Consider the following 27,112-nt stretch of genomic DNA (forward strand, 5'->3'; position numbering starts at 1 on the left):
GTCCTGTGACGTCAGCGAGTCCGAGCTGCCCGAGACAAGCCTGGGGCCGGGGGCACCGAGCGGGGAGAGCCCGGCCCCGAGAGCAGAGCCGCGAGAGTAGAGCGGGCGGGAACCGGCCGGGAGCCGGAGCCCCTCTGGCACCTGCTCGACCGCCCAGCGGATCGGCGCTCACGGAGTGGCCCGCAGGCCCCCGCCCGGGCCCAGTCCCTCCCGGGGCCCCCCCATGGCCCGGGCCGCAGCCCTCCCGCCGTCGAGATCGTCGCCGACGCTGCCGCTTCTGTCGCTGCTGCTGCTGCTGCTGCTCCGGGAAACCGGTGAGAAACCGCAGACGCCCACCCCCCGCGCGGACCCAACCCCTTACCCACCTTCCGAATCGGAGCACCTTCCCCGCTCCACCCCCGGTTCACCGAGCCTCCTCTCTCGAGCCCTTTTCCTGGCTGGCCCCCACCGACTCCGACCCTTTCCTGTCTTGCAGCCCTCTCCCCCCATCACCCTTCTTTATCCCAACTCCCCAGCCTACACCGGACTTCTCGGTTACCCCCTCCCCCTTCCTCAGATTCTAACACCAAAAGGGTTAAATCCGAGTCTTCGCCACCCCCTCCCCACCTCGCACCGAGCTGTCAACCGGATCTAGGGTTCCGTCTCCGCTTACCCCCTCAGGCATGTGGGGAATTTACCCCCCCTTCCCCAGCGGGAGGGTCGCGATGAGGAGACAAGACCATCCCCATTTTCCTTCTCCCAGGGCTGGGCGTCTGAGGCCTTGGGAGAATTGAGGGCGGGGGGCCAAATGTCCAGGTCCCCCAGAGGGGCCGGGAGCTCGGACTTTGGGTCCCTCGGAGGACCAAGGATGAGTTCCGGCGACCTGGGGAAGGACCTAACGACTCCAACCTTGGGCCTCAGGGAGATGAAGGCTCTGATTCTTGGGGCCCAGAAAACAAGGGGCTGGGGCCTGGCTCCTGGGCTCCAGAAAAATTAGGGGCTGGGGACTCCGTCTCCTGAGTCCCAGGCAGAATGAAGGCTAGGGCCTATGTGTACTGGGTCCTGGTCAAATTGGGGGCAGACAGGGCTCAAACTTGGTTCCAGATTGTGAGCAGGGGGCTCTGTCTCCTGGGTCCCAGGTAAAATGGGGGGGGGGAGCGGTGGAAGAGGCTCTATCCCGTGGGCCTCAGATTTAATTGTGAACATTGGAATGGCTTCTGAAATCCAGATATAAAATGTGGGCGGAGGACCCTGTTCTTGGCTTCTAGATGTAATCATGGACCAGAGGCTCTGTCGGGAAGCTGGAGCTCCGTCGGGGGTGTCCCAGGCCGAAAGAGAGGCTGAGTCCCAAGGGCTGGGACCCTTCCTTTGCCTTGTGAGCCGTCGGCTGGGACGTCCCTGGGGAAGTTTTACCGGTTTCACTTTAGCTGAACCCGGGCGGGAGGGGTAGGCGCTCTCCCGGCTCCCGGTTCCGGACTCCCAGGTTTCGGGACCTTATCTTTCCTCTGGTCGCGCCCTTGTCCTCGGAGCCGCCGCGAGGGGGGGCCGGGAGGGGGGACGCGCGGAGCCGCCGCCCTAATCCCCCGCCTCTCCCTCCGCTCTGCCCACCAGCACCCTCCTATTCCCCTCAACCCCTTTGAGGGAGGGCGCAGCTCTCAGAGGAGGGAGGGGCTGCGAGGAAACAGGTGAAGGAGGTTCTGGCCCCGCCCCTTGCAGGTGACCGGGCTGTTTATTCTCAGCTAGAAACTCTGGATATTGGAGTTTCCCAAGGGTTTGCCCAGAAAGTGTAGGCGGCGGCTGGGGAGGGTGGGGGGATGTCTTGGGGGAGCCCTGCTTACCCCTCTGACCTTATTTTTCCCAGCATGTCTCTGAGTTGTATCCCAGCCTTTACTCAGAGCTGGGTACTGCCTCTCCCTTGGTGTCAGAGATAGGGAGATGAGATCAGAACCTGCCGCTCCAGGGAAATGCTCAAAATCCACCTGACCTTGAGCCAGGCTTTGACGTGATGCACGATCTCGTGGAGGATTCTAGATCTCCTTGGGAGACACATCCTATTCCTGTTCCCATTCTGCAGATGGGGACACAGAGGTTTCAAAAGGGCAAGCCTCTTTCCCAGGGTCCACAGACAGTCCCCAGGAAGCCGGATTGCAGACTTCAGAGCCTTTCTTGGCTCTGCTCCACTGGGTGCCTCTGAGCCTCCATTTCCTCCTTTGTAAAACTGAGATAGTAACCCCTTCCCTGCAGGGCCTTTGGGAGGAGTCAGAGCTCCCGCTGATCCCATGTGAAAGCTCTTAGCACCTGGGGAGGGGGCCTTCCCCTTTCCTGATCCCTCATCCTTGTGCCTACGCTCCCTGCTTTTCTCGCTGCCTCCCTCCCTCTCTCCCTGCCCCCCCCCCATCGCTCCCCTCTTCATTTCTCACCTCTCTCTGCTCCTCTGGCTCTCTCATCTCTCACAGAGCTCTTTCTCCCTTTCCTTTCCATCCATCTCTCTTTACCTGTCTCTAGCTCCTCAGCCTTCCCCCTCCTGGGCCTCCGCGGACTGAGGGTGCACCACCTGGGCCTCCAGCTGGGTCTTCCCCAGCTTTCACTGCTTATCCTTGTCAGCCAGGCAGCCCCACAGTAGTGGAGGGGGATGGGAGGGATGGCGGGCCTGCTGTCTCTTCGTGTTAGGGAAGGGGGACTGGGCAGCGAAGTGGGGGTGGGTCTGCTCACAGGCGGGAGCGGGGAGGGGAAAGAGGGGAGGGATACACAGAGAGGATAGAGATACAGGGATGGGGACAGAAGCCCATGGACAGTGCATCTGAAATAAATTTAGGGATGAGGTCAGAGACAAACACTAGAATGGAACCGAGAGATGGGAAGAATGAATTATAGCCCACAGAGGTGGGACAGAAAGCTACTGAGAAGGGACAGAGAAAGGCGGGGGAGGGAGCTGGACAGAGACAGCAGGATAAAGGCAAGAAGTGCCTAAGGAGAGAGACTTAGAGGTTTGGTGACGGGCTGGGAGCCCAAAAGCCCCCAGCCATCAGTGATGGAGAAGTCATGACCCAAGGAGGTCAGGGCACAGGCGAGCCTCAAGGCCAGCAGTGTGTGGGGGCTGCAGGGAGTGGCGCACATAGGAGGGACAGGGAGGTAGGCACGCTGGCCAGCTCCTCCGCCCCGCCAGGGACGCTGTTACATTTTTAATGTCCCAGCAATGCTGAGAAATGGGGGGGGGGGACCCAACGAGATGGCCCAGGCATAGGGACAGTATGTCAGAGATGTGGAGAGATGGGCAGAGATGGGGAGACCTAGGAGGCAGGGAGGTCCCAGGGCCAGAGACCCTGAGAGATGTACCCCAGAAACCCCGAAGGATTAGAGACCCCAGGAGTCAATGCAGGGCGCTGGATTCCAGAGATGAGGAGACCCAGACCCAGTGAGACTGGGCTCTCAGATGTCAGACAGAGAGGAAAGAGAATATGAGAACAGCTAAGGATGTGGGCGATCTGGGGATAGTGAAAATGTTCCGAGATGGGCTGCGGTGTGCTGGAGGCCCGAATCTGTGAATACACTGCCACCGAATATATAGTGTATGAATATACTGACGCCACTGAACTGTGAGCTTCCAGTGGGCGGATTGGATGGTATGGGAATTATGTCTCAATAAAGCTGTTAGAGAGAATGTGAGAGACACGGAAAGCAGAGACTGAGAGGGATGGAGACAGAGACCAGAGACCCTAGGAGTTGGAGGCACATAGGGACCGACTCAGGGCTCAGGAACCAGATGCAGAGAGGAGATCAAAGTGACAGGACCTGCAAGGGGGAGGCCAGAGTCTCGTGGCCAGAAACATATTTGGGGCACGTGTAAACTGGGTGTGGGAGCGCTTCTTTCTGTCCTAGGGGCTCAGCCAGGAAGAGCAGTCCCAGAGACTCACCCCCAGAAATACCAAACCGCACAGGCGAGGCCTTCAGGGTGGTTGAGCCCCTGCAGAAAGGCAGGGAATTCTCAGCCCGGGGAAGGGCGGGATAACCGCCATCTGAGAGATGATTGGGGGAGACAGGGAGGCAGGTGCAGAAATCCTGGGCACGGCCAGGGAGCCACATATCCTAGCTGCCTGCTGCTCACCATCCTCCCCAAACCGGCTCCCGGATGTCCGCTGTGGGGGTGGGCACTGTGATTAATGCAACTAATTAATTAGCAAGGTGGCTGAGGCAGCAGCTGAGGCCAGTGCTCAAAGTACGTTGGCCTTCCAGGGCCTGCTCGAGTCCTGCCACGCCCTACAGGGCAGGTCACAGTGTTTATGGGTCAGGAGGGGGTGAGTCAAGCCCTGAGGAGCCAGCTAGGCAGGAGCCCAGGAGTCTGAGCCCCCAGCCCCCGACTTCTCTGGGGCGCACACGCCTCTCTACTCTGCCACCAGAAAGCCCACAGCCCGGGGCTGTAGGGAGAGGAAGTGCATCTGGGGACCCGGCTGACTCCTCCTTGAAGCTGTCACTAGTCTGGCTTGCTGATGAGGGAAGCTGAGTGAGTTCCCTGTTCCCAGGGCCTTACTCTCCCACACTGTGGGGCCAGCCACGCCCCAGCCAAGGTCACGGCACCTGCCCAGAAGCACGCCAGATACTAGGATTCTGATTCCAGGCCAGCCATCCCCCTGGGTTCAATTCCCGCGCCTCCACCTGACCCGCAGAACATCTGGGCATCGGCCCACCCCTAGGCCCCTAACTCCCGCAGCCTGTCAGCCTCATGTCCCGGCCAGTCCACCTTTGAACTTGCCTCCAATCCGGCTCATCCTTCTTCCTCATACCCCCCCCCGCCCCCACGTCCCTGCCCCGTCCCATTCCGAGGGCTCTTTCAGAAGCACACATCTAACCCTGCCCACCCCCCTCAGGTGTAACTCTCCGTGGCACCCAAACCCGTAACTTAGCCTCAGCCTGTGTGATCTGGTGCACTGCTGTTCCTCACCTTCATCTCATTCATTCATTCATTCATTCAACATATTAATGGAGCTCCCACAGTGTGCCAGGCACCATTCTAGGCTCCGGCACCACATTAGTGAACAAAGATTCCTGCCCCTGGGCCCTGATGTTCTCATGGGGAAGACACATCAGGTGCCTTGAGGAAAATGAAGCAGGGTCTGGGGTGGGGGTGGGGGGTTGTTATTATTAGGGTGGTCAGGGGGTGCCTAGCCGAGCAAGGGCCTGAAGGAAGCGAGGGTGAGAGCCGGGGGGACATGTGGGGTAAAAGCATTTCAGCATGAGAGAACAAGTGCAAAGGCCCTGAGGTGGGGCTTGCCTGGCATGTCTGAGGAACAGTGTGGGGGCCGGTGTGGCCAGAGCAGGGAGAGCCCAGGGGAGAGGATGGGAGACTGGATGAGAAAGAGGATGAGCGAGGATGATTGGGGGAGATCATGCAGGGCCTTGTGGGTTGCTATAAAGGCTTGAGTTTCCTTCCTGAGTGAGGGAGCCACTGGATGCGACGGATCTTCAAGCCAGAGGATTTTAGAACCTCATTGATTCAGCGAATGTGGAACATCCACTGGGAGTCAGTCCCTGTTGTGGATACTGAGGGCTTAGCTTGTGAGCCTAACAGGGCAAAGAATCCCTGCCCTGGTGAATCTCGAGGGAGTCATGAAAGTCCAGGGTGGAAAACAGGGAGGAGGGCTCTGCAGAGGAAATGGGGTGCAGGGGGAGGGGTGCGGGGCTCTCTGGGGCAGAATATTGGGGGATGAAAGACCTGCCTTAGGAGCCTGCCCCACAAGAAGCTAAGAGGGTTTTTTTTTTTTTTTTTTTTTTAAAGATTTTATTTATTTGAGAGAGAGAGAGTGCACAAGCAGGGGAAGCGGCAGGCAGAGAGAGAAGCAGACTCCCCTCTGAGCTGGGAGCCCAATGCAGGACTCAATCCCGGGACCCTGAGATCATGACCTGAGCCAAAGGCAGACACAACCAACTGAGCCACCCAGGCCCCCTAAGAGTGGGGTTTTTTTAATCCTCTGAAGCAGGCAGTGCTGAGACATGACCCTAGATCCAGATCCGGGAGAGCCGCCTCCCTCAGAAGATAACAGGCATCCTGCAATCACAAGGCCTTCCTTAGAATGGTAAATCTGAGTCCCCGAAGGGACCCAAGGACCCAAAGCTGGGGGTGGGGCTCCGTGGGCCTGAGCTCAGGTTCCCTGGAAAAGGAATTGAGTCTCCTTCAGGAAGCCCTCCCAGCCTGCCTCGGATGGGTCAGGCCTTGGCTCTGGGTTCTTACCCCCACCCACCCCCGCCCCCTTCAGTCTTCCTGGCATCCTTGATGATGCCTATTGGTGTGACATTTGTCTCCCCACCACATTGTCAGCTCTTGGAGAACAAGCCCTTGACTTGTCCTGTCGCTTCTGCAGCAGCCCCACCCAGCACAGAGCCAGATACTAATTTGGTGGTGTATATTTCTTAAAGATTTATTTATTTGAGAGAGAGCGCGAGTGTGCAGGGGAAGGGGAAAAGGGAAAGAATCTCAAGCAGACTCCTTGCTGAGCGCTGAGCCTAACGTGGGGCTCGATCTCACAACCCTAAGATCATGACCTGAGCCCAAATCAAGAGTCAGATGCTTAACCGACCGAGCCACCCAGGCGCTCCCGTTCGGTGGTGTTTATTGAGCGCTTACTACACATGCGCGACCCTTGTGTAGGCTCTGGGAGTACAGCAGGGAACAAGACAGGCATCCTGTCCAGACCATCGGTCCTGGGCCGACGCTCTAGCACCCAGGACCTCTGCTGAGTCGCTGTTTCTTGCATGAACCCGCGTGGGATGGAAGCGGATTCCAGTTCCTCCCTGCCCCCCACCACTAAATCCCTTTCAGTTCTAAGTCCCCCTCAAGAAGTCAACCTCCTGGGGGCGCCTGGGTGGCTCAGTCGTTAAGCATCTGCCTTCGGCTCAGGTCATGATCCCAGGGTCCTGGGATCGAGCCCCGCATCGGGCTTCCTGCTCGGCCGGAAGCCTGCTTCTCCCTCTCCCACTCCCCCTGCTTGTGTTCCCTCTCTTGCTGTGTCTTTCTCTGTCAAATAAATAAATAAATCTTTAAAAAAAAGAAGAAGAAGAAGAAGTCAACTTCCTGCCCTGTACCCAGTCTCCATCTTAACCTCTAGGTCTTCTCTTGAGCCCTTGTCAGGACTTTTTTGCTGGCTGGCCAGGTTTCCGTCCAGCTCCACCTGCCCTTCAGGTTCCCTTGCTTTTTTTTTTTTTTTTTTTTTTATTCGACAGGGAGAGAGACAGCGAGAGCAGGAATACAAGCAGAGGGAGTGGGAGAGGGAGAAGCAGGCTTCCCGCTGAGCAGGGAGCCTGATGTGGGACTCAATCCCAGGACCCTGGGATCATGACTTGAGCCGAAGGCAGACGCTTAACGACTGAGCCACCCAGGCGCCCCAGGTTCCCTTGCTTTAAGCCTAGTCATTCTCCAGCTGAGGAACCCTCAGTGGCTCCCACTTGCCTCAAAGGAGAGAACCTAACTCCTTGGCCCCACCCTACTTGGCTCTCTCCAGAGCTCACGAGGCCGGATGATTTCTCCTGACAGAGTGCCCGTCCCTCCTCACCCAGCTAGAAAGGGGCAGAGCCCTTGGGGACCCTTGTCCCACACTCAGTGCCTTTGGAGGCCAGGTGGGGCAAGGGTGCTGGCCCCTGAAGGAAGAGGCAGCCTTTCCTTCACTCCACCCAACTGGGGACCCCCAGGAGCCCCACATCCTGATTTTTGTCTGACCTTTAATCGCCAGACCCTTCGGTGGGTTAGTAGATTGTTGAGTGCTAGTTCATGTTTGAAACAATGCTCTGTGGGCCAAAAGTAAATACAAGCAAAGCCGGATTGGGGCTGCGGCGGGCGGCTACCAGCCTATTTGACTCACTGGTACCAAGCCCTGCCAAGCATTGATGGGAGCAAATCATTCCATGGAACTCTCACAGGGGACCCTGGAGGGTGCCTTGAACATCCCCATTTTACAGATGGAGGAAGTTAGGCTCAGAAATATGGTCACCCACCTGGAGAGAGACTGAGCCGGCAGGAAGCCCGTGACAACCTGCTCAGGGGCCCCCCACTCTGCAGCATGGCCGGTCCAAAGGGAAGAAGGCCCCTTTCCCAAAATGTTAACTCTTGGGCTGTTTGGGGACATGTGTGGGGATTCCATGAGATGGTATATCTATTACGCAGTGGTCTTGACCGATGGCTTCTTTCCAAAAGTTTCTGGGACTGGCCCCGCTGGTGGGATGGCCTTCTGCCGGGGACCCTCTCATTAGGGTCTCCTGTTAATGCGTCCTGGGTTCCTGTATGGGGCACGGCGGTCACACACGCTCCCCTCCCCCCACCTCAGCCAAAGATAGCTGGGCAGCCGTTGCGCCCCTTGCGACAGGGCATGTGCCCTTGACCCACCTCGAGGCTGAATGTCAAGAGCCACTTGTAGTTATACTTACCTGGCCGGCCTTTATTTAACAAACCCTGATGCCCTATTTCCTGGGGCCCCTGTGCTAAGTGCTCTACAAATAGTCTTTCATCTTTATAACAACCCCTAGGAAGTGGACCCTATGATTATCCTCATTTTATGGCTGAGGAAACCACAGTACAGAGAGGTTATGTGACTTGCCCCAAGTCACATAAGCAGCGCATGGCGGAGCCAGGATTCGAACCCAGGCAGTCTGCTCTCCCCACGCTGTCCTGCCTTGCGCAACAGAGGAACATTCCTCTTCATCCTGGTTTCTATTAAAAGAGAAAACAAGGGGCGCCTGGGTGGCTCAGTCGGTGAAGTGTCCAACTAGGAGTTTCAGCTCAGGTCGTGATCTCAGGGTCATGGGATCTCTGTGCTCAGCAGGGAGTCTGCTTGAGATTCTCTGCCTCTCTCTCTCCCTCTGCCCTTCCCCCTGCTCGTGCATGCTCTCTCTCTCTTTCTCTCCTAAACAAATAAAATCTTTAGAAAGAAAAAGTGAGCAAACAAAAGGTAAGTGAGAAAAAAAAATACACGTTCACACAAAAACATGTACGCACACGTTCATAGCAGCTTTATTCATGATCGACAAAAAGTGGGAAGAACCCCAGTGTCTGTCCACTGATGAATGGATAAAGGGAACATGGTGCATCCAGACAGTGGAATATTATTCATCTGTAAAAAGAGAACAAAGCACCGGTGTCAGTACTGATAATGGGTACAGGGTTTCTTTGGGGAAGTATAAACGTGCTCTAAAATTGATTATAGTGACGGATACTACATGCAGCAAGTCTTGTGAATATACAGAAAGTCATTGAATTGGACACTTAGGACATCTCAATAAAGCTGTCAAAAAAAAAAAAAAAAAAGATGGGAGGCACCTGGGTGGCTCAGTTGGTTAAGCGTCTGCCTTCAGCTCAGGTCATGATCCCAGGGTCCTGAGATCGAGCCCCGCATTGGGCTCCCTGCTCGGCGGGGAGCCTGCTTCTCCCTCTCCCTCTGCTCCGCTCCCCCGCTTGTACTCGCTGTCTCCCAAATAAATAAAATCTTAAAAAAGAAAAAAAAAAAAGATGGGCTAAGAGGCTAAGAGGGCTGTAGGTTTTCTAGAAAAGTGAGAGAAAGTATAATTTATGCAGAAAAAAGTGAAGGCTGCCCTCACACTGTAAATATTGAAAATTTTATTTTGTGATAGGCTTATTTATTTTTCTATTGATTTATTTTTGAGGGGGATTCTTTTTTTTTTTTCCCCAAACATTTTATAATGGAAATTTTCAAACATACAGGTCGGTATATGTTGGAAGAACAGCTCAGGAGCCTGCCTCCCCCTCTCCCGCCAGACTCCACATAGGATTACATTTTGCCACATTGTCTTCATGGCTTTCTCTGTAGCTTGTTTTGGTTTTACTGACCCATTTGAGAGTATGTTGCAGACATGATGGTGTAGCCCTGTATCTCCTGACACACGGGAATGCTACGTGCCTACAACTGAATCACCATGATTAAGAATGTTAGCGAAAATTCTAAGACGCCTGGGTGGCTCAGTCGCTTAAGCGTCTGCCTTTGGCTCAGGTCATGATGATCCCAGGGTCCTGGGATTGAGCCCCATGTTGGGCTCCCTGCTCAGCGAGGAGCCTTCTCCCTCTGCCTGCCGTTCCCCCTGCTTGTGCTTGCTCTCTGGCTCTCTGTGTCAAATAAATAAATACAATCTTTTTTTTTTTTTTTAAGATTGTATTTATTTATTTGACGGAGACACTGAGAGAGGGAACACAAGCAGGGGGAGTGGGAGAGGGAGAAGCAGGCTTCCCACGGAACAGGGAGCCCGACGCAGGGCTCGATCCCAGGACCCTGGGATCATGACCTGAGCTGAAGGCAGACGCTTAACGACTGAGCCACCCAGGTGCCCCTAAATAAATACAATCTTAAAAAAAAAATTTTAAAGAATATTAGCGAAAATTCCACAGTAGCCCATAACCTAGTCCAGACTCCTATATCCCTAGTTTTCCTCGAAATCTGTTTTCTGGATGGCCCTTTTGGAATGGGGACCCCACAAAACCTCCTGCATGGCATTTGGGGCCCACATTTCCCAGTGGGGCCCCTCAGTGATGGCCCCACCTGGCCTGGAGGTATCTGGGTCCTCCCCCCACCCACCGCTCTCTCTCCCCTTTCTCTCCAGGGGCCCAGGATGTGCAAGTTCGAGTGCCACCCGAGGTGCGGGGCCACCTGGGGGGCACCGTGCAGCTGCCGTGCCACCTGCTATCTCCAGGACCTGAAGTCCGAGTCTCGCAGGTGACGTGGCTGCACGTGGACGCAGCCGGGGTCAGCAAGAGCGTGGCCGCCTTCCACCCTTCCTACGGTCCCAGCTTCCGCGGCCCAAAGCCCGGTGAAGAGCGACTATCCTTTGTCACTGCCGGGCAGAGCCCCGGGACCAGACAAGGCACAGAGATGGAGCTGCGGGATGCCACGCTGGCCCTCCGGGGACTGACAGTGGAGGATGAGGGCAACTATACCTGCGAGTTTGCCACCTTCCCCAGTGGCACCAGTCGGGGGGTGACCTGGCTCAGAGCCATAGGTGAGCAGTGAGGGGGGGGAGTGGGAGAGGCGTCATGGGGAGAGCCCCCTTGTGGATCCGTTTCTCTCTCTGCTTCAGCTGTAATACTGACTTTCCCTGTGGTCTTTGGTCAGCTAGCAAATATCCGTTAAGCGCCTACTGCGTGTCCGACTCTGTCCTGCAAGTTGAGGACGCAGCAGGTCACAAGGTGTACAGAAATATATATTGAGCACCTTCTATGTGCGAGGCACTACTCTAGGCTCTAGGAGTAAAGCAGTGAGTAAGAGAGAGCTCCCTGCCCTACTGGGGTGTATACTTCAATAAGGGGGTGCAGAGAGTAAATAACATCAGTAAGAAAAATAGGAGGGGGTCAGGTGGTTATAGGTGCTATGGAAGCTGGGAGGGGGGCAGGTTACAATTTTGGCTAGGGAGGCCTGGTGAAATCTGAACAAAGACTAGATGGAGATGAGGGAGCCCTGTAGGGCTATCTAAGGGAAGAGGATTCCGGGTAGAGGGAATGGCAAGTGCTAAGGCCCTGAGGCAGGGCGCATTTGAGGAAGAGCAAGGAAGTCAGTGTGGCCAGAGACTTGTGAATAAAGGGAAGGTAGGAGGGGGCAAGGTCAAGAAGATGATGGGGGACACGGATCACATGCAGCCTCATGGACCACGTGAGAACTTTGGTTTTCGCCCTGAGAGAACAGGAACTATGGGAAGTTCTGAGCAAGGGACAGGTGTGATCTGGCTTTGGTTTCCACAGGCTCCTTCTGGCTGCACACTGGGGGCAAGGGTGGAAGCTCGGGGACCACAGGGCGGGAGGTAATGGCAACGAGACCAAGGTGGAGGCAGTTGGGGTAGCAAGAAGAGGTCGAACTTTGGAAATATGTTAGAGGTAATGCCAGGGAATAATCAAATTAGCAAACAAAGGGAACACCAGGATGTTGTGATCCTCCCTCAGAGGACGCGACCCGGTGGTCCCTTCTAGACAGAACAGACAGCGAGAGCCTCTCAGTCAAGTCCTAAAGTGTGAGGAGTCACCTGTGGACGCATGTCCTCAAGCCAGGAATGGATGCACCCAGGGAGGGAACAGCATATGGAACAGCCAGGACATGGGAGCAAGTTCGGCATGTTCCAGGAATGGAAAGGAGGCTGGTGGCCAGGGCTTGAGTGACCCCTCAACGGGGCAGGAAAACCAACAGGGCCAGATTGCGAGGGCCTCCTAGGCAGAGAGGCAAGGCGGCTGGACTTCATCGAGGGCAGACGCAGTGGGGGTGGGGAGGAGTGGGTGGGATAAAGCCTCCTGGTGTTTTGTTTTGTTTTTTAGAAAGATCCTATGTCTTTCTAAATCTTGGGCACTTGCCTGGGATCCCACCTTCCCCCAGCAACGTCCCAGAAGTCACATTGCGCTGGACACAATCTTCCCTCTTTCGGCCCCAGAGGGCTTGTGTAGTCTACCCTGTACTGTCCCTGGGAAAAGCCTTCCCTTTTTAACGGAGCCTGAAACCCCAGTTGTTTCCCATAATTCAAAGCACAGATCTCCACCACACCACCCCTTGCAAAGGTCACTCCCTGTGCCATCATGCGTTCTGTTCAAGAGATACGTATGGGGCACCTGCCTCCCACCAGCTACCTCCTGGGGCAAGAGCACAGAACAGAACAGCCAAAGCTCTGCTTCCACGGAGGAGCAGGTGACGTGACTGCCCCTAAAAGGGAGAGTCAGATGTCAGGGAAGTTCCCTTGAGGAAGTGAAGCCTGGATCTGGAGGAGGAGAAAGCGCAAGCCAAGGAGAAGGGAGGCCAGAGCCCTCCAGGCACATGGTCGCCAAGACCCTGCGGTGGGTGGGAGCAGGGACTGAGAGGGGCGTGCATGTGCCCAGAGCGATCAGAGGACAGATGGGTGGGCGACCAGGGAGGATGTGGGGAGGCCCATGAGAGGCTCTGGCAGGCAGGGCAGAAGGGGGGAAAAGGGAGGGAAGTAGAGGCAGGCTGTACCACATCGAGCTCAGGAGAAACCCAGAGAGGTCCACAAGGTAGCCGGAGCCGTGAGGCAGAAACTCGGGACAGTCTGGTTAAAGTTGCAGGTTAGTCATTAGGGACGTTTTATTGTTTCCCTCCCAATATCTTTCCATGGTTTCCAGGAAGATGGGTGAAAAGGGCAAAAAATTTCCAGCTTTGGGAATCTCCGCAACCTTTATCCCACTTCTGGCACCACCATCTACTGGTGATTACAGGAAAGAAGTGGAAGGCCTTTTGAGCTGGACCTTTGAACTGCATTATTCTGCTTTGGCTTTTTTGGAGAAAAAAAAAAAATCTCAGCCTCTTCCAGGCTTTTGGACACTGTCTCTGCTTTTCCTGCAGAGGAGAACAGACAGAATAATATCACGGGGCACACTTAGCATAGGGAGTGCCAGGCACTGTCCAGAGGGCTCTTTATATCAATTTAATCTGCCCAACAGCTCTACGGGGTGGGCATTTTAATTCTCCCCACTTTACAAAAGAGGAAACTGAGGTACAGAGCTGGGAAATGGCTTACCCAAAGCCAGGCACCTGCTAAGCAGCAGAGGTGGGATTTGAGCCCCGGTGGTCGGGACCTCCCTGCTCAGCCCCGTTGCCAAGGCGTCCGTGGAAGGACCGCAGGTGAGGAGTGACGTACCCCCTCCGTTGCTCTCCCCAGCACAGCCCCAGAACCACGCCGAAACGCAGGAGGTCACGCTCAGCCTGGAACCTGTGCCCGTGGCCCGCTGTGTCTCCGAGGGGGGCCGCCCCCCGGCCCGAATCTCCTGGTTCTCGCCCCTGGACGGGGAGGCCAAAGAGAGCCAGAGGTCGGGGCCCGTGCTCGGCACAGTCACCGTCACCAGCCGATTCACCTTGGTGCCCTTGAGCGGAGCAGATGGTGTCAAGGTCACCTGCAAGGTGGAGCACGAGAGCTTTGAGGAGCCCATCCTGCTGCCCGTCACCCTCTCTGTACGCTGTGAGTGTGTCGGGATGTGAGCACATCCCCAGTATTGTCTACACTGGCTTTTCTAGGGCACTGTCTACCCTCTGCCTGACCGTTGTCTGCATCAGCCCTCTGGGTCAAATTTGGCCCTGCCTTCCTGCCTATTGTCTATACCGGCTGCCCTGGGCGACGTCTACGCCCTGTTCCCCCTCCTTGCTCCCCTGGGCGATGTCTACGCCCTGTTCCCCCTCCTCGCTCCCCTGGGCGCCGTCTACGCCCTCTTCCCCCCTCCTCGCTCCCCTGGGTGACGTCTACGCCCTGTTCCCCCTCCTCGCTCCCCTGGGCGCCGTCTACGCCCTGTTCCCCCCTCCTCGCTCCCCTGGGCGACGTCTACGCCCTGTTCCCCCTCCTCGCTCCCCTGGGCGACATCTACGCCCTGTACCCCCTTGTCTACACCGGCTTTGCTAGGCTCTCTCCTTCCTGCCACCATCAGTGGTAAGCTGGAATGGGTCCGCAAGGGCCAATTTTATACATTTTGTCCCAATGCCACGTCCAGTGAGGTCACATCGACAGCTTGAAATCAACCACTGGGGAGTATTTATGCCAAGAAAATGGGCAAACTACACCAACTGTCTCCATCGACACCCCCAATATTACCCCATGGACCTGGCCAGAGAGTAACTTAACCAGCTCTTCTTCGCCCTGTCCAAACACACCCCAGCCCCCCATCAGCATTCTCCACGCCGGCTCCCCAAGCAGCGCCGGCGGTTCAACCAATTCCTTTATCTGCTCCGGGCGTGGCAGAAATAACAGGCATTATCTTTGTGGCCCCCTCAGACACTGCCCGCACTGAACAGTAACTCCCTCGAAACGGCCCAGGTGGCATCCCTGGACGGTGTCTGCGCTCACCTCTGCAGGCGGAGCCCAGACTGATTTGTCCCAGTTTCCGTGGGCCCGCAGCCTGCCAACCCACCGCATTTCTTTAGGATTCCCGTCTCTCTGCCGACCTATCCCCTGTTCTGGGACTCTCCCTGTCTCTGAGCGAGTCCCCCCATTTCCTCCAGACCCCCCTGAAGTCTCCATCTCCGGCTACGATGACAACTGGTACCTTGGCCGCAGCGAGGCCACCCTGAGCTGTGACGTTCGCAGCAAACCGGAGCCCACGGGCTATGACTGGAGCACGTGAGTCCTGGGTGGTCCCGGACTCCCGGGTCTGAGGGAGGAGGGGGCTGGGGGCCTGGACCCCTGGGTCTGAGGGAGGAGGGGGCTGGGGGTCTGGACCCCTGGGTCTGAGGGAGGAGGGGCTGGGGGCCTGGACCCCTGGGTCTGAGGGAGGAGGGGCTGGGGGCCTGGACCCCTGGGTCTGAGGGAGGAGGGGCTAGGGGCCTGGACCCCTGGGTCTGAGGGAGGAGGCATCTGGGGACCAGAACCCCTGGGTCTAGGGTCTGAGGGAGGAGGGGCTGGGGGCCTGGACCCCTGGGTCTGAGGGAGGAGGGGCTGGGGACCAGGACCCCTGGGTGTGAGGGAGGAGGGGACTGGGGGCCTGGACCCCTGGGTCTGAGGGAGGAGGGGCTGGGGGCCTGGACCCCTGGGTCTGAGGGAGGAGGGGCTGGGGACCAGGACCCCTGGGTGTGAGGGAGGAGGGGGCTGGGGGTCTGGACCCCTGGGTGTGAGGGAGGAGGGGGCTGGGGGTCTGGACCCCTGGGTCTGAGGGAGGAGGCGTCTGGGGACCAGAACCCCTGGGTCTGAGGGAGGAGGGGCTGGGGGCCTGGACCCCTGGGTCTGAGGGAGGAGGGGCTGGGGACCACGACCCCTGGGACTGAGGGAGGAGGGGGCTGGGGGTCTGGACCCCTGGGTCTGAGGGAGGAGGGGCTGGGGGCCTGGACCCCTGGGTCTGAGGGAGGAGGGGCTGGGGGCCTGGACCCCTGGGTCTGAGGGAGGAGGGGACTGGGGGCCTGGACCCCTGGGTCTGAGGGAGGAGGGGCTGGGGGCCTGGACCCCTGGGTCTGAGGGAGGAGGGGCTGGGGACCACGACCCCTGGGTCTGAGGGAGGAGGGGCTGGGGGCCTGGACCCCTGGGTCTGAGGGAGGAGGGGCTGGGGGCCTGGACCCCTGGGTCTGAGGGAGGAGGGGCTGGGGGCCTGGACCCCTGGGTCTGAGGGAGGTGCACCAGGGACCTGAACCCAAGAGTCTCCAGAAGGAGAGAGCTAGCAGTATAGGGTCCTGATCATTAAGTTTTATGTCCCTGGAGCTTGGATTTTGAAGGCTGTGTCATCGGGGACCAGGCTTGTGCTCCCCTGATGTCCCCCCTCCGGTGACCCCCACACCTTCCAGGACGGCAGGCGTCTTCCCAGCTTCAGCAGTAGCCCAGGGCCCCCAGCTGATCATCCACTCAGTGGACAGACTGGTCAACACCACGTTCATCTGCACGGTCACCAATGCCGTGGGCACGGGTCGCGCTGAGCAGGTGGTCCTCGTGCGAGGTGAGCGGGTCTTGGAGGTGATCGGCTCCCCAGGTGTTCCTCCCTTTGGGGTTCGGGGGGGGCCGCGTTGGGGGGAGGCTGTGCCGCCGGCCTGGGGAGGGATTCAGACCCGCCTCGCCGATGAGAAAGGAGGTCAGCGTGGCTCTTCTCTCTTGCCCCCAGGTGGGATCTGGATTGGGATGACAGGGTAGGCCACTGGTGGAAGAATCAGGAGGATGAGGCCTCTGCTGGGGGCTTTCTAGAAACTAGAGGCGTGGAAAGAGTCTCCAGGAGGAGACCCAGGGACATTGCCCCGGGCTCCAGTTGGAGAGACACATCAGACAGCTAGACAGACACAAACAAACGCATTTGAATACTGATTTCCTATAGTGAGTGCTGGTCAAGTCACATTAGGAAGTCAGTTTTTGCGTGAGTTGGGACATTTGTGTTTCTAGAGGGGGTGTTTTGGAAATGGCGGCGGATGTGTTTATGGGTCGAAGGTTCTCTGAGTCTCCCTGATACGAACTCAAACTCAGATGGGCCCCAAGACGGGAGCGGAAAAGAACAAAGCCAAACTAGGCCTGTGGCACCGGCTAATGCAGATGGGGTCGAAATCACAACTGTAGACCCCCACACCTGGAGGGAGGCTGTGTGCCCCGAGACATGGACACGGGGACCCCAGGGCTGGGAACAGAGTCCCTTTCATGTCACAGTGGGCAGGACCCACATCTCCAGAAACATACTCTGTGCTTTGAGATTGCATCGGAATCAAAACAAACTCACCCAAAACAACCCGCACGCTCAGACCCACTGTCACCAAAACACGCACCCCCAAGAGAGCAGGGGCACACGCACTGAACAAAGCCAGGTGACACCCGGCCAGAGTCCCCCAAGATGCCACGTGCAGCTGAAAAAAACCGTTCTTGGAAACACCCGCCCAGCGCCACCATCCATGCAGAACACCTGTGCAAACGCAAACACACACCACTGGGAGTAGTGGCCTTGGTGGGTAGGAGAGGGGGCCCCTCAGAAATGTGACCAAAGACAAACGCACGTAAGTGTGAGGACAGACACACCCATACACACCTGGAGACGGGCACCATGGCCAGAGACGGACAGAAACAGATCCCCTTCCTGAGACATAATCTTACACTGCACTCGTGTACGCGCACGTACACACAGTTACACACACACAGCCCTGGAGGGAGACGCTATCACGCAGACGTGCCGACGCGGGGTGGGGGAGAACCCGGACAGCAACAATTCCACACGCAGAAACCGTCACTCACACGCAGATCCTGACAAAGAACCGCAAAGACGTCCTCAGAGGTGCACGCCCCCAGAAACTCTCCCGAAACCCTGCTGCTTTCAACGGATCGTCATCTGACAAGTATTTGTTGAGGGTTCCTCTTTGCTGAGCATTCCCCTTGTGGTTGGGGATACAATGGTGAACAAGATGAAGTCCCCACCCTTGAAGACACACCCGGAGAGGAGGGATGCCCGACTGGAAATCCATCCCCTGAACCTCTATCCCAGATACACACCCAGAAAACTGGCCTCCCCACGCAGAGTCAGGAGGCACCTGTTAGGGGCAGAGCCCGCAAGACACGGATGTAGCCACGCCTAAGGCTCCTCACAGGAATACACAACCACAAACACATGGATGCCCCCCTAAGACCCTTTAAAACACACAGATTTCCCAGGGCTGTCCCCCGCTGGAAACCACCCCCTCCAAGAACAGACCAGCTTCAAAGTTAAGCCCTTCATCAATATTCACCCTGTAAAACACATATTTAGCCCTGTCAGGAACTGGTGTGTGTGTGGGGGGGAGAGGCCAGCAGGGAGTGGAGCACACAGAATCACCCTCCCCCCCGAGAGACTCAGCCCTGTGGAAAGACACCCCTCCTCCGCAGGGAGCCCGATGCGGGGCTCGATCCCAGGACCCTGGGATCATGACCTTAGCGGAAGGCAGACGCCTGACCGACTGAGTCACCCAGGTGCCCCTCAGTCCCAGCTCTTGAGTCACATCCGGAGGGTCTCAGAGTCTCACCGCATTCCCACACACGCCCAGACCCAGACGTGCGGTCACAGACACGTGGTTTGGGGTTCACATTAGCGAAGCCTTAGGTACACAGGTCGTGCCACGGGCTAGACGTGGCCTCAGGGAGACTTGGAGAACTTTTGCCCCACAGACCGGTGAACACACCCACCAGTTCCAAAATACCACCTCCAGAAATGCAGATAAACATTCCAGCATGCGCCGAAACAGGTTCCCAGACGTCACTGATGGGCATTCCCACCAAGAAAACTGTCATGCCTCTAACCGGTGTACCGGTGTAGACGTATTTCCAGAAAAAAATGTTTCACAAAATAGTACTTACCCTTCCTACTTCGGAGACACTTTTTCTATTCTACCTTTTTTTTTTTTTTTTTAACTGCTCCTTGTGAATCACTAAATGCATTTGACAGCCCAGGGGGTCATGGCTCTATTTGAAAACGCCACTCTTAAAAGAAACAGGTGCCCTAAGGAGCTTGGATCCCAGCCCCTCTGCAGGGTGTGGGGAGGAGGGGTTTAGGTGTAAGTGGACTCCCCCCTCGCCCCCCCCCCCCGTTTCTCCCCATCAGGGCCTGCATGCAGGGGTGGGGGAAGGGGCGTGTATAAAATGGTTCTAGTTCAAACTGCTTCAATGTCTATTTGGTGTGGGGCCCAGACCCCCCTCCCTCATCTCTCCTGCCCTGCTCCCTGGACCCTTAGCACTCCCTGGCTTCCTTCTCCACCTTCCCCAGACCCCTCCTCTCCCAGCTGCTGGCCCACTGCCAGGAGCACTGGCCTAAAGGGCGGGACAGTGGGCTTCGTGAGCCCCCATTTGCCACAACTGGGGACGTGGCCCAGATAGGAGGGCGGCCACATCGCCTGGACCAGGTGCTCCCAGCCGCTTCGAAGGGGGAGGAGGATTATCAGGAGGACCCTCCCCCTTCTTTCCTCCTTCTCTCAAGTCCAAAGGCCTTTGGAATCTGACAGTCTTGAGCCCAAATCCAGCTCTGCCTCTTCCTGGCTGGATCCACCCAAGATTCCATGACTCTAACCTCAGAGCTTTTGTGAGAAACCACCCCAGCCCGTCCCAAGCAGGTCGCAAACTCAGATGCCTACGGGGTCCTGGCCAGTGACCAGGTGGCCAGGGGTGGAACCCCTGTTCCGACCCAAGCAGCCAGTCTTCACTCAGCTGCTGCCCATCACCAAGTGGAGATGAGAGATCGGTGTGGCCCGATCCGAGTTTCTTTTTCCCTGAAAGAAATCTTGGATTTTTTTGATGAAATCGCCTGTTTTTTGCAGTGTTAGCAAGTTTAATTTTTGAAAAGCCCAGTGCAGGTCTAAGGAAACACATCTGGGGGCTGTCAGTTGGCAAACCCCGCCCACCCCCACAGTCCGCAGTCCCCCCTCCCCCAGAACAAAGTGCCCAGTGTGTGTAGCACAGAACAGACGGGTTCTCCCTTACCCTCCACCTTCTCCATCTTCTGCAGAGTCACCTCCCCAATTTTCCCATCACTGCCCCTGTTGTACCCTATGCCCCCCCCACCACAGATGTGTCCTCTTGACCTCGTGTCTCCCTTTCTCTCTCTCACCCCTCCTTCTCTCTCCTCAGACACACCCCGGGCCTCGCCCCGAGACGTGGGTCCAGTGGTGTGGGGGGCCGTGGGGGGGACACTGCTGGTGCTGCTGCTTCTGGCTGGGGGGTCCTTGGCCTTCATCTTGCTGAGGGTGAGGAGGAGGAGGAAGAGCCCTGGAGGAGGAGGAGGAGGAGGAGGAGGAGGAGACAGCATTGGAGGATCCTACGATCCAAAAACTCAGGTGTTTGGGAATGGGGGCCCCGTCTTCTGGACACCAACCGCCCCTGGTCCCCTGAAGCCAGATGGCAAGGATGAGGAGGACGAGGAGGAAGAGGAGGAGAAAGCAGAGGAAGGTCTCATGTTGCCTCCACCCAAGGCTCTCGAGGACGACATGGAGTCCCAGCTGGACGGCTCCCTCATTTCACGGCGGGCAATTTACGTGTGACCCCGAGACAGACAGACAGAGACAGAAACAGAGCCAGCCATTCCAGCCAAAGGGTTCCAGACTGGTTGGACTCGTTTTTCTGGACGACACTGGAGCTCAAATGCTCCCTCCCACTTCCCTGGGATTGGGAGGGGGCTGGAATCACACACTGGACTTGTGTCTCCAGGGCTGCATGGGGACCCAGAGAGGACACCCCCCCCCAGAGAACTTGTTTTTGGCTCTGGCCTGCCCTGGCCCCGTGACACTCAGGAGTTAATAAACGCCTTGGAGGAAAACATCGGGGGTGTCTTGTAATACATCAGACCCCCTCACTGGGGGGTGGGACAGGGACTGCTAGGTCCCAGGGGGTGGGAGCCTGTTGGGGGCTAGACTTGGGAGGCCGGGGGAGGGGAGGGAGGGCTCTGACTACTTGTATCATTCAAGGACATACTGGATGCCTGAGACCCCCAAGGCCAGTGCGACCCAGGAAGTGGGTCTCTGGCTTCTGGGCTTAGAGGCTGGGAAGGTTGGACTTGGGGTGGGGTGGGGGTGTCTCAGGACTGAGGCTGCCTTTCTCGGGGAGGGGATAGCCAAACTGTTGAGAGCCCAGAGCTCCCCAGAACGGGATAGGGAACCTGGACTCCTGGGCCCTTGTGGGGAGGGGGCGAAGCTCAAACTTGACCTTCTGCAGTTGCTGAGGATCTCGGGAGGGAGGGAGGCCCCCTGTGTTCTCTGGGCCCTGAGGATACAGGGCAGGTGGAGGTATTAAGGAACCAGAAGAGTCCCATCTTGAACAGTGGCCTTTCTCAGCCTTCTTCCTCTTGCCCTGATCCCAAGGGGGTTTTCAGTGATTCAGAGGGGAAGGGCTGCAGCTCTGTGTCTCTTCCCCCCCCCACTAGAAAATCTCCCAAACCCAGGCCTGGGAATGAGGGAAGGGAGTGGGAGGGGCCGGGGTCCGTCCCAGTCACCTCTACTGTCCCGAGCCCTCCACAGCCCCCTCTCTTAAGACACAGGTGGAGCTGCCTCTGGTCCAGCAGTGGTCGTGGGGGGCACCGTGGGGGGGGGCACCCAGGATGCCTGCACTGAGCCACCAGGTGGGGCTTGGGGCGTTCATTTCCCACCAGAATTGACTTTCGCTTATTACGCCAGGGACACAGAGGTGACTCAGGCAGACAGAGCCCTGCCCCCCCCCCACCTCCCCGCCAGGGCATGTCGTCACGATGGCTATGTGTGGACTGAGTGAGCAGCAATTATCGTTGTCCCCCCAACTCTGAAGCCCTCCCAAGGCCACCAGGCTCTGGAGCAGGAAGAGTAGAACCCAGACATTCTTCCTCTGGGCAACTGTATCTCCTCCTCTGAGCAATAGGGCTGACAGAGAGTGGAGCCTGTGGGTGAGGCTTGTGCACAAGTGCGGTTTCCTCGTCGCCCCCCTCGGGTCCCCCATGCCTCCTCCCCAAAATGGGAGGGAAGCGCCAGCAGGCAGGGGCGGGGATTTGGACAGTCTGGTGTGGGGTAGGTCCTTGAGCACTGGCGCTGGGCCCCTCCTTGCACATCTGGCCATCACCAACCGTGTGCCAGGCCGTGCCCCTTAGAACTCCCAGTGTATTGTGGAAATTGGCAAGTAAACAGGTGACATCAGGGAGGGAGAAGGGCTCCAACCGAAAGGCCCAGGGGGCCACAGCTTCTCTCAATTCCTTTTCCTGTTAGGTTGAAGGAGCCACACCCTCTGTCCAGGATGACTCCATTCCCTGTGATGAATGAAGGGTTCTGATCCCGATTCCAGAACACCCACCTTTCTGCGCCTCTTAGCTCCGTCCCGTCCCCTCCCTTCCCTCCTCTCCCTCCTCTCCCCCTCTTCTCTGGCCCCACGGTCTCCTTGCTGGTCCTTCAAAGTAACAGGAGGCTTCCTCCTCAGGGCTTTTGCACCGGCTGTTTCCTCTGCTTGGAATGTTCTCATTTCCTCATGGCTCACCCCCTCCCGCTCCTTCAGATCTTTGCTCAGATGTCACCCCATAGTAAGTCTCTCTGACGACCCTTGGGGTCCCCCTTCTGTCACTTCCTTACCACCTTCCCCACTCTGTGTTTTTACCTTCGATCGCTCACTGCCACCTGGCATGTCAGCTCTTGTGTTCGTCTCTGTGCTCTTGGTCTCTCTGCACAGCTAGAACAGATGTTCCATGGGAGTGGGGACCTCTGTATGTTTTGTTCACCACTGGCACCCAACAAAGCCTCAGTAAGGACTAGGGAGAGGAGGTAGGCAGGTGGGTGATGACTTAGGGAATAAGGAGCTGTGGCTTCCTCCCGGAGACCCCCTTACACTGTCCCTCTTCTTGCAGAGACCCCCAACACAGCAGGCGCGGGGGCCACGGGTGGCATCATTGGGGGCATCATTGCTGCCATCATTGCTACCGCTGTGGTCGCCACAGGCATCCTCATCTGCCGGCAGCAGCGGAAAGAGCAGAGGCTGCAGGGGGCAGAGGAGGAGGACGAGTGAGTGATGGGCCCCAAGAAGTGGGTGGAGGAGGGGTCCCAGAATCGGGGAGCCCGAGGGGTGGGGGTAGAGGGACCGACCCCAAATAACTGACTTAAGTGGGGTGTAGAGGAGAGTTTATTTCTGTCTCCCGTAAAGCGTGGGTATGATAGCTATGCTCTGTGAAGCCATCAGAGCCCAGGCTCCTGCTACCTTGTTGCTCAACTTTCCCTTCACTCGAATTCCAAGATGGCTCCCTATACTTCTAGCACTGTCTGCATACTTGACAACCAGATACAGCTGTCCTGGCCTCAAAGCCCCCATTCCTGCGGGGGCGGGGGGCGGGGAGACAAATAGAGGGCAGTGAGCTGCCCTATAGGGGAACCCGTCACTTGGCCTCACTTCCCATTGGCCAGAACCTGGTCACATGGTGTACCAGCTTCAGGGGAAGCTGGGAAATGTAGTCCTTACTCTGGGTGGCCATGTGCCCCGCTAAAATCTCTTACAGGAGCCTAGATATTGTGGGGGGAACTAGCCACACTTCTCTGTGTGGGGAACTTAACGTGCCAGGCTTGGTGAAATGCATTTTACATGGGTGACCTTGATGAAGTTTCACATCCGTTCATTGATGCAACGAGTATTCAGAAAGTACCTGCTCAGGGCCAAGCCCTAGAGGTTAGGAATGCAATGATGAGACAAACATTTTTAAAGTGTTCACACACATAAATGCATCATGGAAACAGAAATTCTCACAGGGAGCTAATGATACCCATTTTATCAAAGAGGAAACAGGTCCAGAGAGCTGAAATCACTTGCTGAAATTCATCCATCAAGTGAGCGTTTGGGGGGCAAAATGATTCTGAAGTAACACTACCCAGTGTGTATGTGTGTGTTTGTGTTTCTGTGTGTGTGTGTGTGTGTGTGTGTGTGTGTGTGTGGCAGGGGTAGGGACACTTGTTAAGAATGCAGATTCCTGAGCTTACAGCAAACCTACTGAATCAGAACTTCTACAAGAAGGGCTTGGAATCTGTACTTACAACAAGCTCCCTGAGTCATTCTGATGCACAAGGAAGTTTCTGACCCACTATCTTTAACATCTGGTCAATTTAAACCAACAACTTGCTATCAACCTCCTATGCCCAGCCCAGTGCTAAGAGCTAGTGGTGCCTGAGATGGCCCTGGCCCTGCCCTCCTGGGAGACAGACCCATCCCTAGAGAGTGGCAGAGATGGGCTAGAAAGGCTGAGGGAGCTGTGAGAGGCCAGAGGGGCACTTGATGTAGCCTGGAGGGTCAGGGAGGGCTTCCTGGGGGAGGCGACATCTGAGCTGGGGATTGGAGACATAGTAGACACTCATCATGATGTATACAGGATGCTCTGGTCTGTGGGTATGTATAACAAGGGAATTTTAACATAGTTTGAAGGCCAGGAAAGCCTTTCATTTATTCATTCTTTTTTTTTTTTTTACAAAGATTTATTTATTTATTTGAGAGAGAGAGAGAATGAGCAGGAGGGGCAGAGGGAGAGGGAGAATCCCAAGCAGACTCCACACTAAGCACAGACCCCCACACAGGGCTTGATCCCACGACCCCGAGATGACGACTTGAGCCGAAACCAAGAGTCAGATGCTTAACCGACTGCACCACCCAAGTGCCCCTTGTTCATTTTTTAAACAAATACTTGCTGACTTCCTCATAGTGAGTTCTGAGAACACTGCTGAGGACACAGATCTCATTTTTCCCTCACATTGCTCATAGTGGGATAGTTATTGAATGATATCAGAAATAATGTTTCAAATACAAACTCAGTAAGTGCCCCGAGAAGGAAGAACAGCTAGATATAACCATATATCAGGAGTCCCTAATCCTCCTGGAGAATCAGGGAGGCTTCCTGGAAGAAGAGAAATTCATGGGATGAATAGGAGTTAGCTGGGCAAGGGGGCCTGGCAGTGGGGGCACAGCACAGCAGAAAGGGAGATCGGGCAGAGGGAAGAGCATCTGGATAGGAGGGCTTCTCGGGTCTGAGACTCCACTTGACCTACCTCCTACCCAACAGTCTGGAGGGGCCTCCCTCATACAAGCCACCAACCCCCAAGGCGAAGCTGGAGGAGCCTGAGATGGTAAGCACTTCCCCTGGAGCTCAGACTGCCCCCACCTCCACACCTACCTTTCCCCACTGAGGCCGGGGCTAGGAGGGGGGACTCCTAGGGAGAGGCCAGCTGTGAGAGGGTCCTGACCTGCCCTTCTTCCTTCCCTTCAGCCCTCCCAGCTCTTCACTCTTGGAGCCTCAGAGCACAGCCCACTCAAGACCCCCTACTTTGATGCTGCTGTCTCGTGTGCTGAGCAGGTGGGAACTTGGGGGAGGGCAAGGGTGGGTTTAGGGTTTGGCTTTAAGGGCCAGGGATCAGCTCCTGACATAAAAGGTCAAACACTAAAGGTCACAACTCAAGGCCAGCGCTGTATCTCTAGTCCAAGCTCAGAGCACCAAGATGTGTTTAGGATTCAATGGGGGAGATCATGGTTGAAAAAGTCCAAAAGGACATGAGGTTAAAGTCACTTAGTGAAGATTGGTTGAACATCTACATCTGCCAGATACCGTGCCCAGAGATGAGACAAAACTGATTGTTATTCCCCTCCGTGATCTACTGAATGTCAGGGGTCAGATATTAAAGTTGAGACAAATCAAGGTTCAAGGAGCTCTTTAGGGCTTAGGGCTTAAGGTTAAGTAGTTGAGGTCAAGATTGAAGTCAAAGGTTCATGGAGAAAGGCCTGTGGTCAGGGATCAAAAGACAAAGGAGAGGCCCAGGACTGACAGGCTCTGGGCTTTGAGCTGGAGACAAGCCATATCATTGCTCTAGTGCAATTTCCACCCAGGCCAACAAGGGATGAGGTCGGGTCTGGTTTGGCATAAGGAGATGGTCAGGATTTGGGGGTGAAGGGGCAGATTGGGATTCTGTGTAATGCACAGGAGATGACCTTGGGCTCTTTTTCCCTCCCTGCCCCCAGGATATGCCTCGATATCATGAGCTGCCCACCTTGGAAGAGCGCTCGGGGCCCCTGCTCCTGGGGGCCACGGGCCTGGGGTCCCCCATCCTGGTGCCTCCAGGGCCACCTGTTGTGGAGGGGGTTTCCCTGGACTTAGAGGATGAGGAAGAGGAGGAGGAAGACTATCTAGATAAGATCAACCCCATCTATGATGCCCTGTCCTACTCCAGCCCCTCTGATTCCTACCAGAGCAAAGGCTTTGTCATGTCCCGAGCCATGTATGTGTGAGCTGCCATGGCCCTGGCCTCTCACCTCTCACTTTTTGATCCCTCCACTTTCTGCCCGGGATCTAGTGCCCCCTGACCTCTGGCCAGGCCACGGTCAGTTAACACACAAAAATGCATCTCATCTGTGACTTCTGCCTGGGTGGCTCCACTATGATCTCTAATCCATGATCTCTGACCCAGAGAAACCGGCCATGACAACAGAAACCTGGTAACCTTATCTCACATGGGGGTGGGGGAGTATGTTCCTGCACAATCTCTGACCCAAGGACTCCTAAGACTGTGACCTTAGATCATACCTCTCATGTCCCATCATCTCCGGACTCCCCCAAAATCCCAGAGAAGATCCCAGACCTCTGAGTTGTCCTCAGGCAGTAAAATCCCAATAGTTCTGCTGGGGTCGGTGTTGGGGGTACCCTGCTGCTCAGACCTGAGCCCTCCAGGCAGCAGAGCCCCACTCACCCCTCCCCACCCTGTCTGTTCCCCAAAGACAAGAGGAAAGGGATTCCCCAGCCCAAGGCTTCCCCATCTCTTCCCTCCTGCAGGCAGGAGTCTCAGGGTCCAGACCCTTCCCTGAGCCCCCACTACCCCAATTCCTGTCTACAGGGAATTAAGCCCCAGCCCAGGACTAGATGGGGTAAGCCTCATGCGGTGTGCCTTTCCGGCCCCAGCCTTGGAAGAATTTGCTGTTACTTTGAAGCTACTGAGTCCTTTTACTCCTGCCCAGTGGGATGGGACCCAAACATCTCCCAGCAGGGGGTGGGGGGGAGGTTGGAGGCTGGGGATATAATACTGTTTTTGTAATACAGCATTTCCTACAAAATCTGAGTTTATACTTTGACCGGATGTCAACTTGTGTTTTCTGTGGGATGCGAAGGAGATGGGGGTGGGACATGATGGGAAACAAATAGGGCGCGTAGAGCTGAAGGAAATCAGTAGGCTAGAAGTCAAGATGGGTTACAGGCAAAAAAAAAGGGGGGGCAAAGATATAAAAAAATTAA

At 56.4% G+C, this 27,112-nt stretch overlaps 1 protein-coding gene across 2 annotated transcripts; it reads left to right on the plus strand.

Moving 5' to 3' along the window:
* On the plus strand, positions 1-26,952 carry NECTIN2 (nectin cell adhesion molecule 2). 2 transcript variants are annotated; one of them, XM_036123750.2, is made up of 9 exons: positions 1-314; positions 10,573-10,968; positions 13,618-13,914; positions 14,946-15,063; positions 16,215-16,363; positions 22,712-22,865; positions 24,899-24,962; positions 25,103-25,189; positions 25,849-26,952. In XM_036123750.2, exons 1-9 carry the CDS (start codon positions 224-226, stop codon positions 26,113-26,115), a joined length of 1,623 nt encoding a protein of 540 aa, XP_035979643.1. In that variant the 5' UTR covers positions 1-223; the 3' UTR covers positions 26,116-26,952. The 2 variants fall into 2 exon arrangements, with proteins under 2 accessions (XP_035979643.1, XP_035979644.2); XM_036123751.2 differs by lacking the exons at positions 22,712-22,865; positions 24,899-24,962; positions 25,103-25,189; positions 25,849-26,952 and adding an exon at positions 19,987-20,673.
* The last annotated feature ends 160 nt before the right edge of the window (positions 26,953-27,112 follow it).

This window comes from Halichoerus grypus, chromosome 15 (genome assembly GCF_964656455.1).
Source record: "Halichoerus grypus chromosome 15, mHalGry1.hap1.1, whole genome shotgun sequence".
Lineage (NCBI taxonomy): Eukaryota > Metazoa > Chordata > Mammalia > Carnivora > Phocidae > Halichoerus > Halichoerus grypus.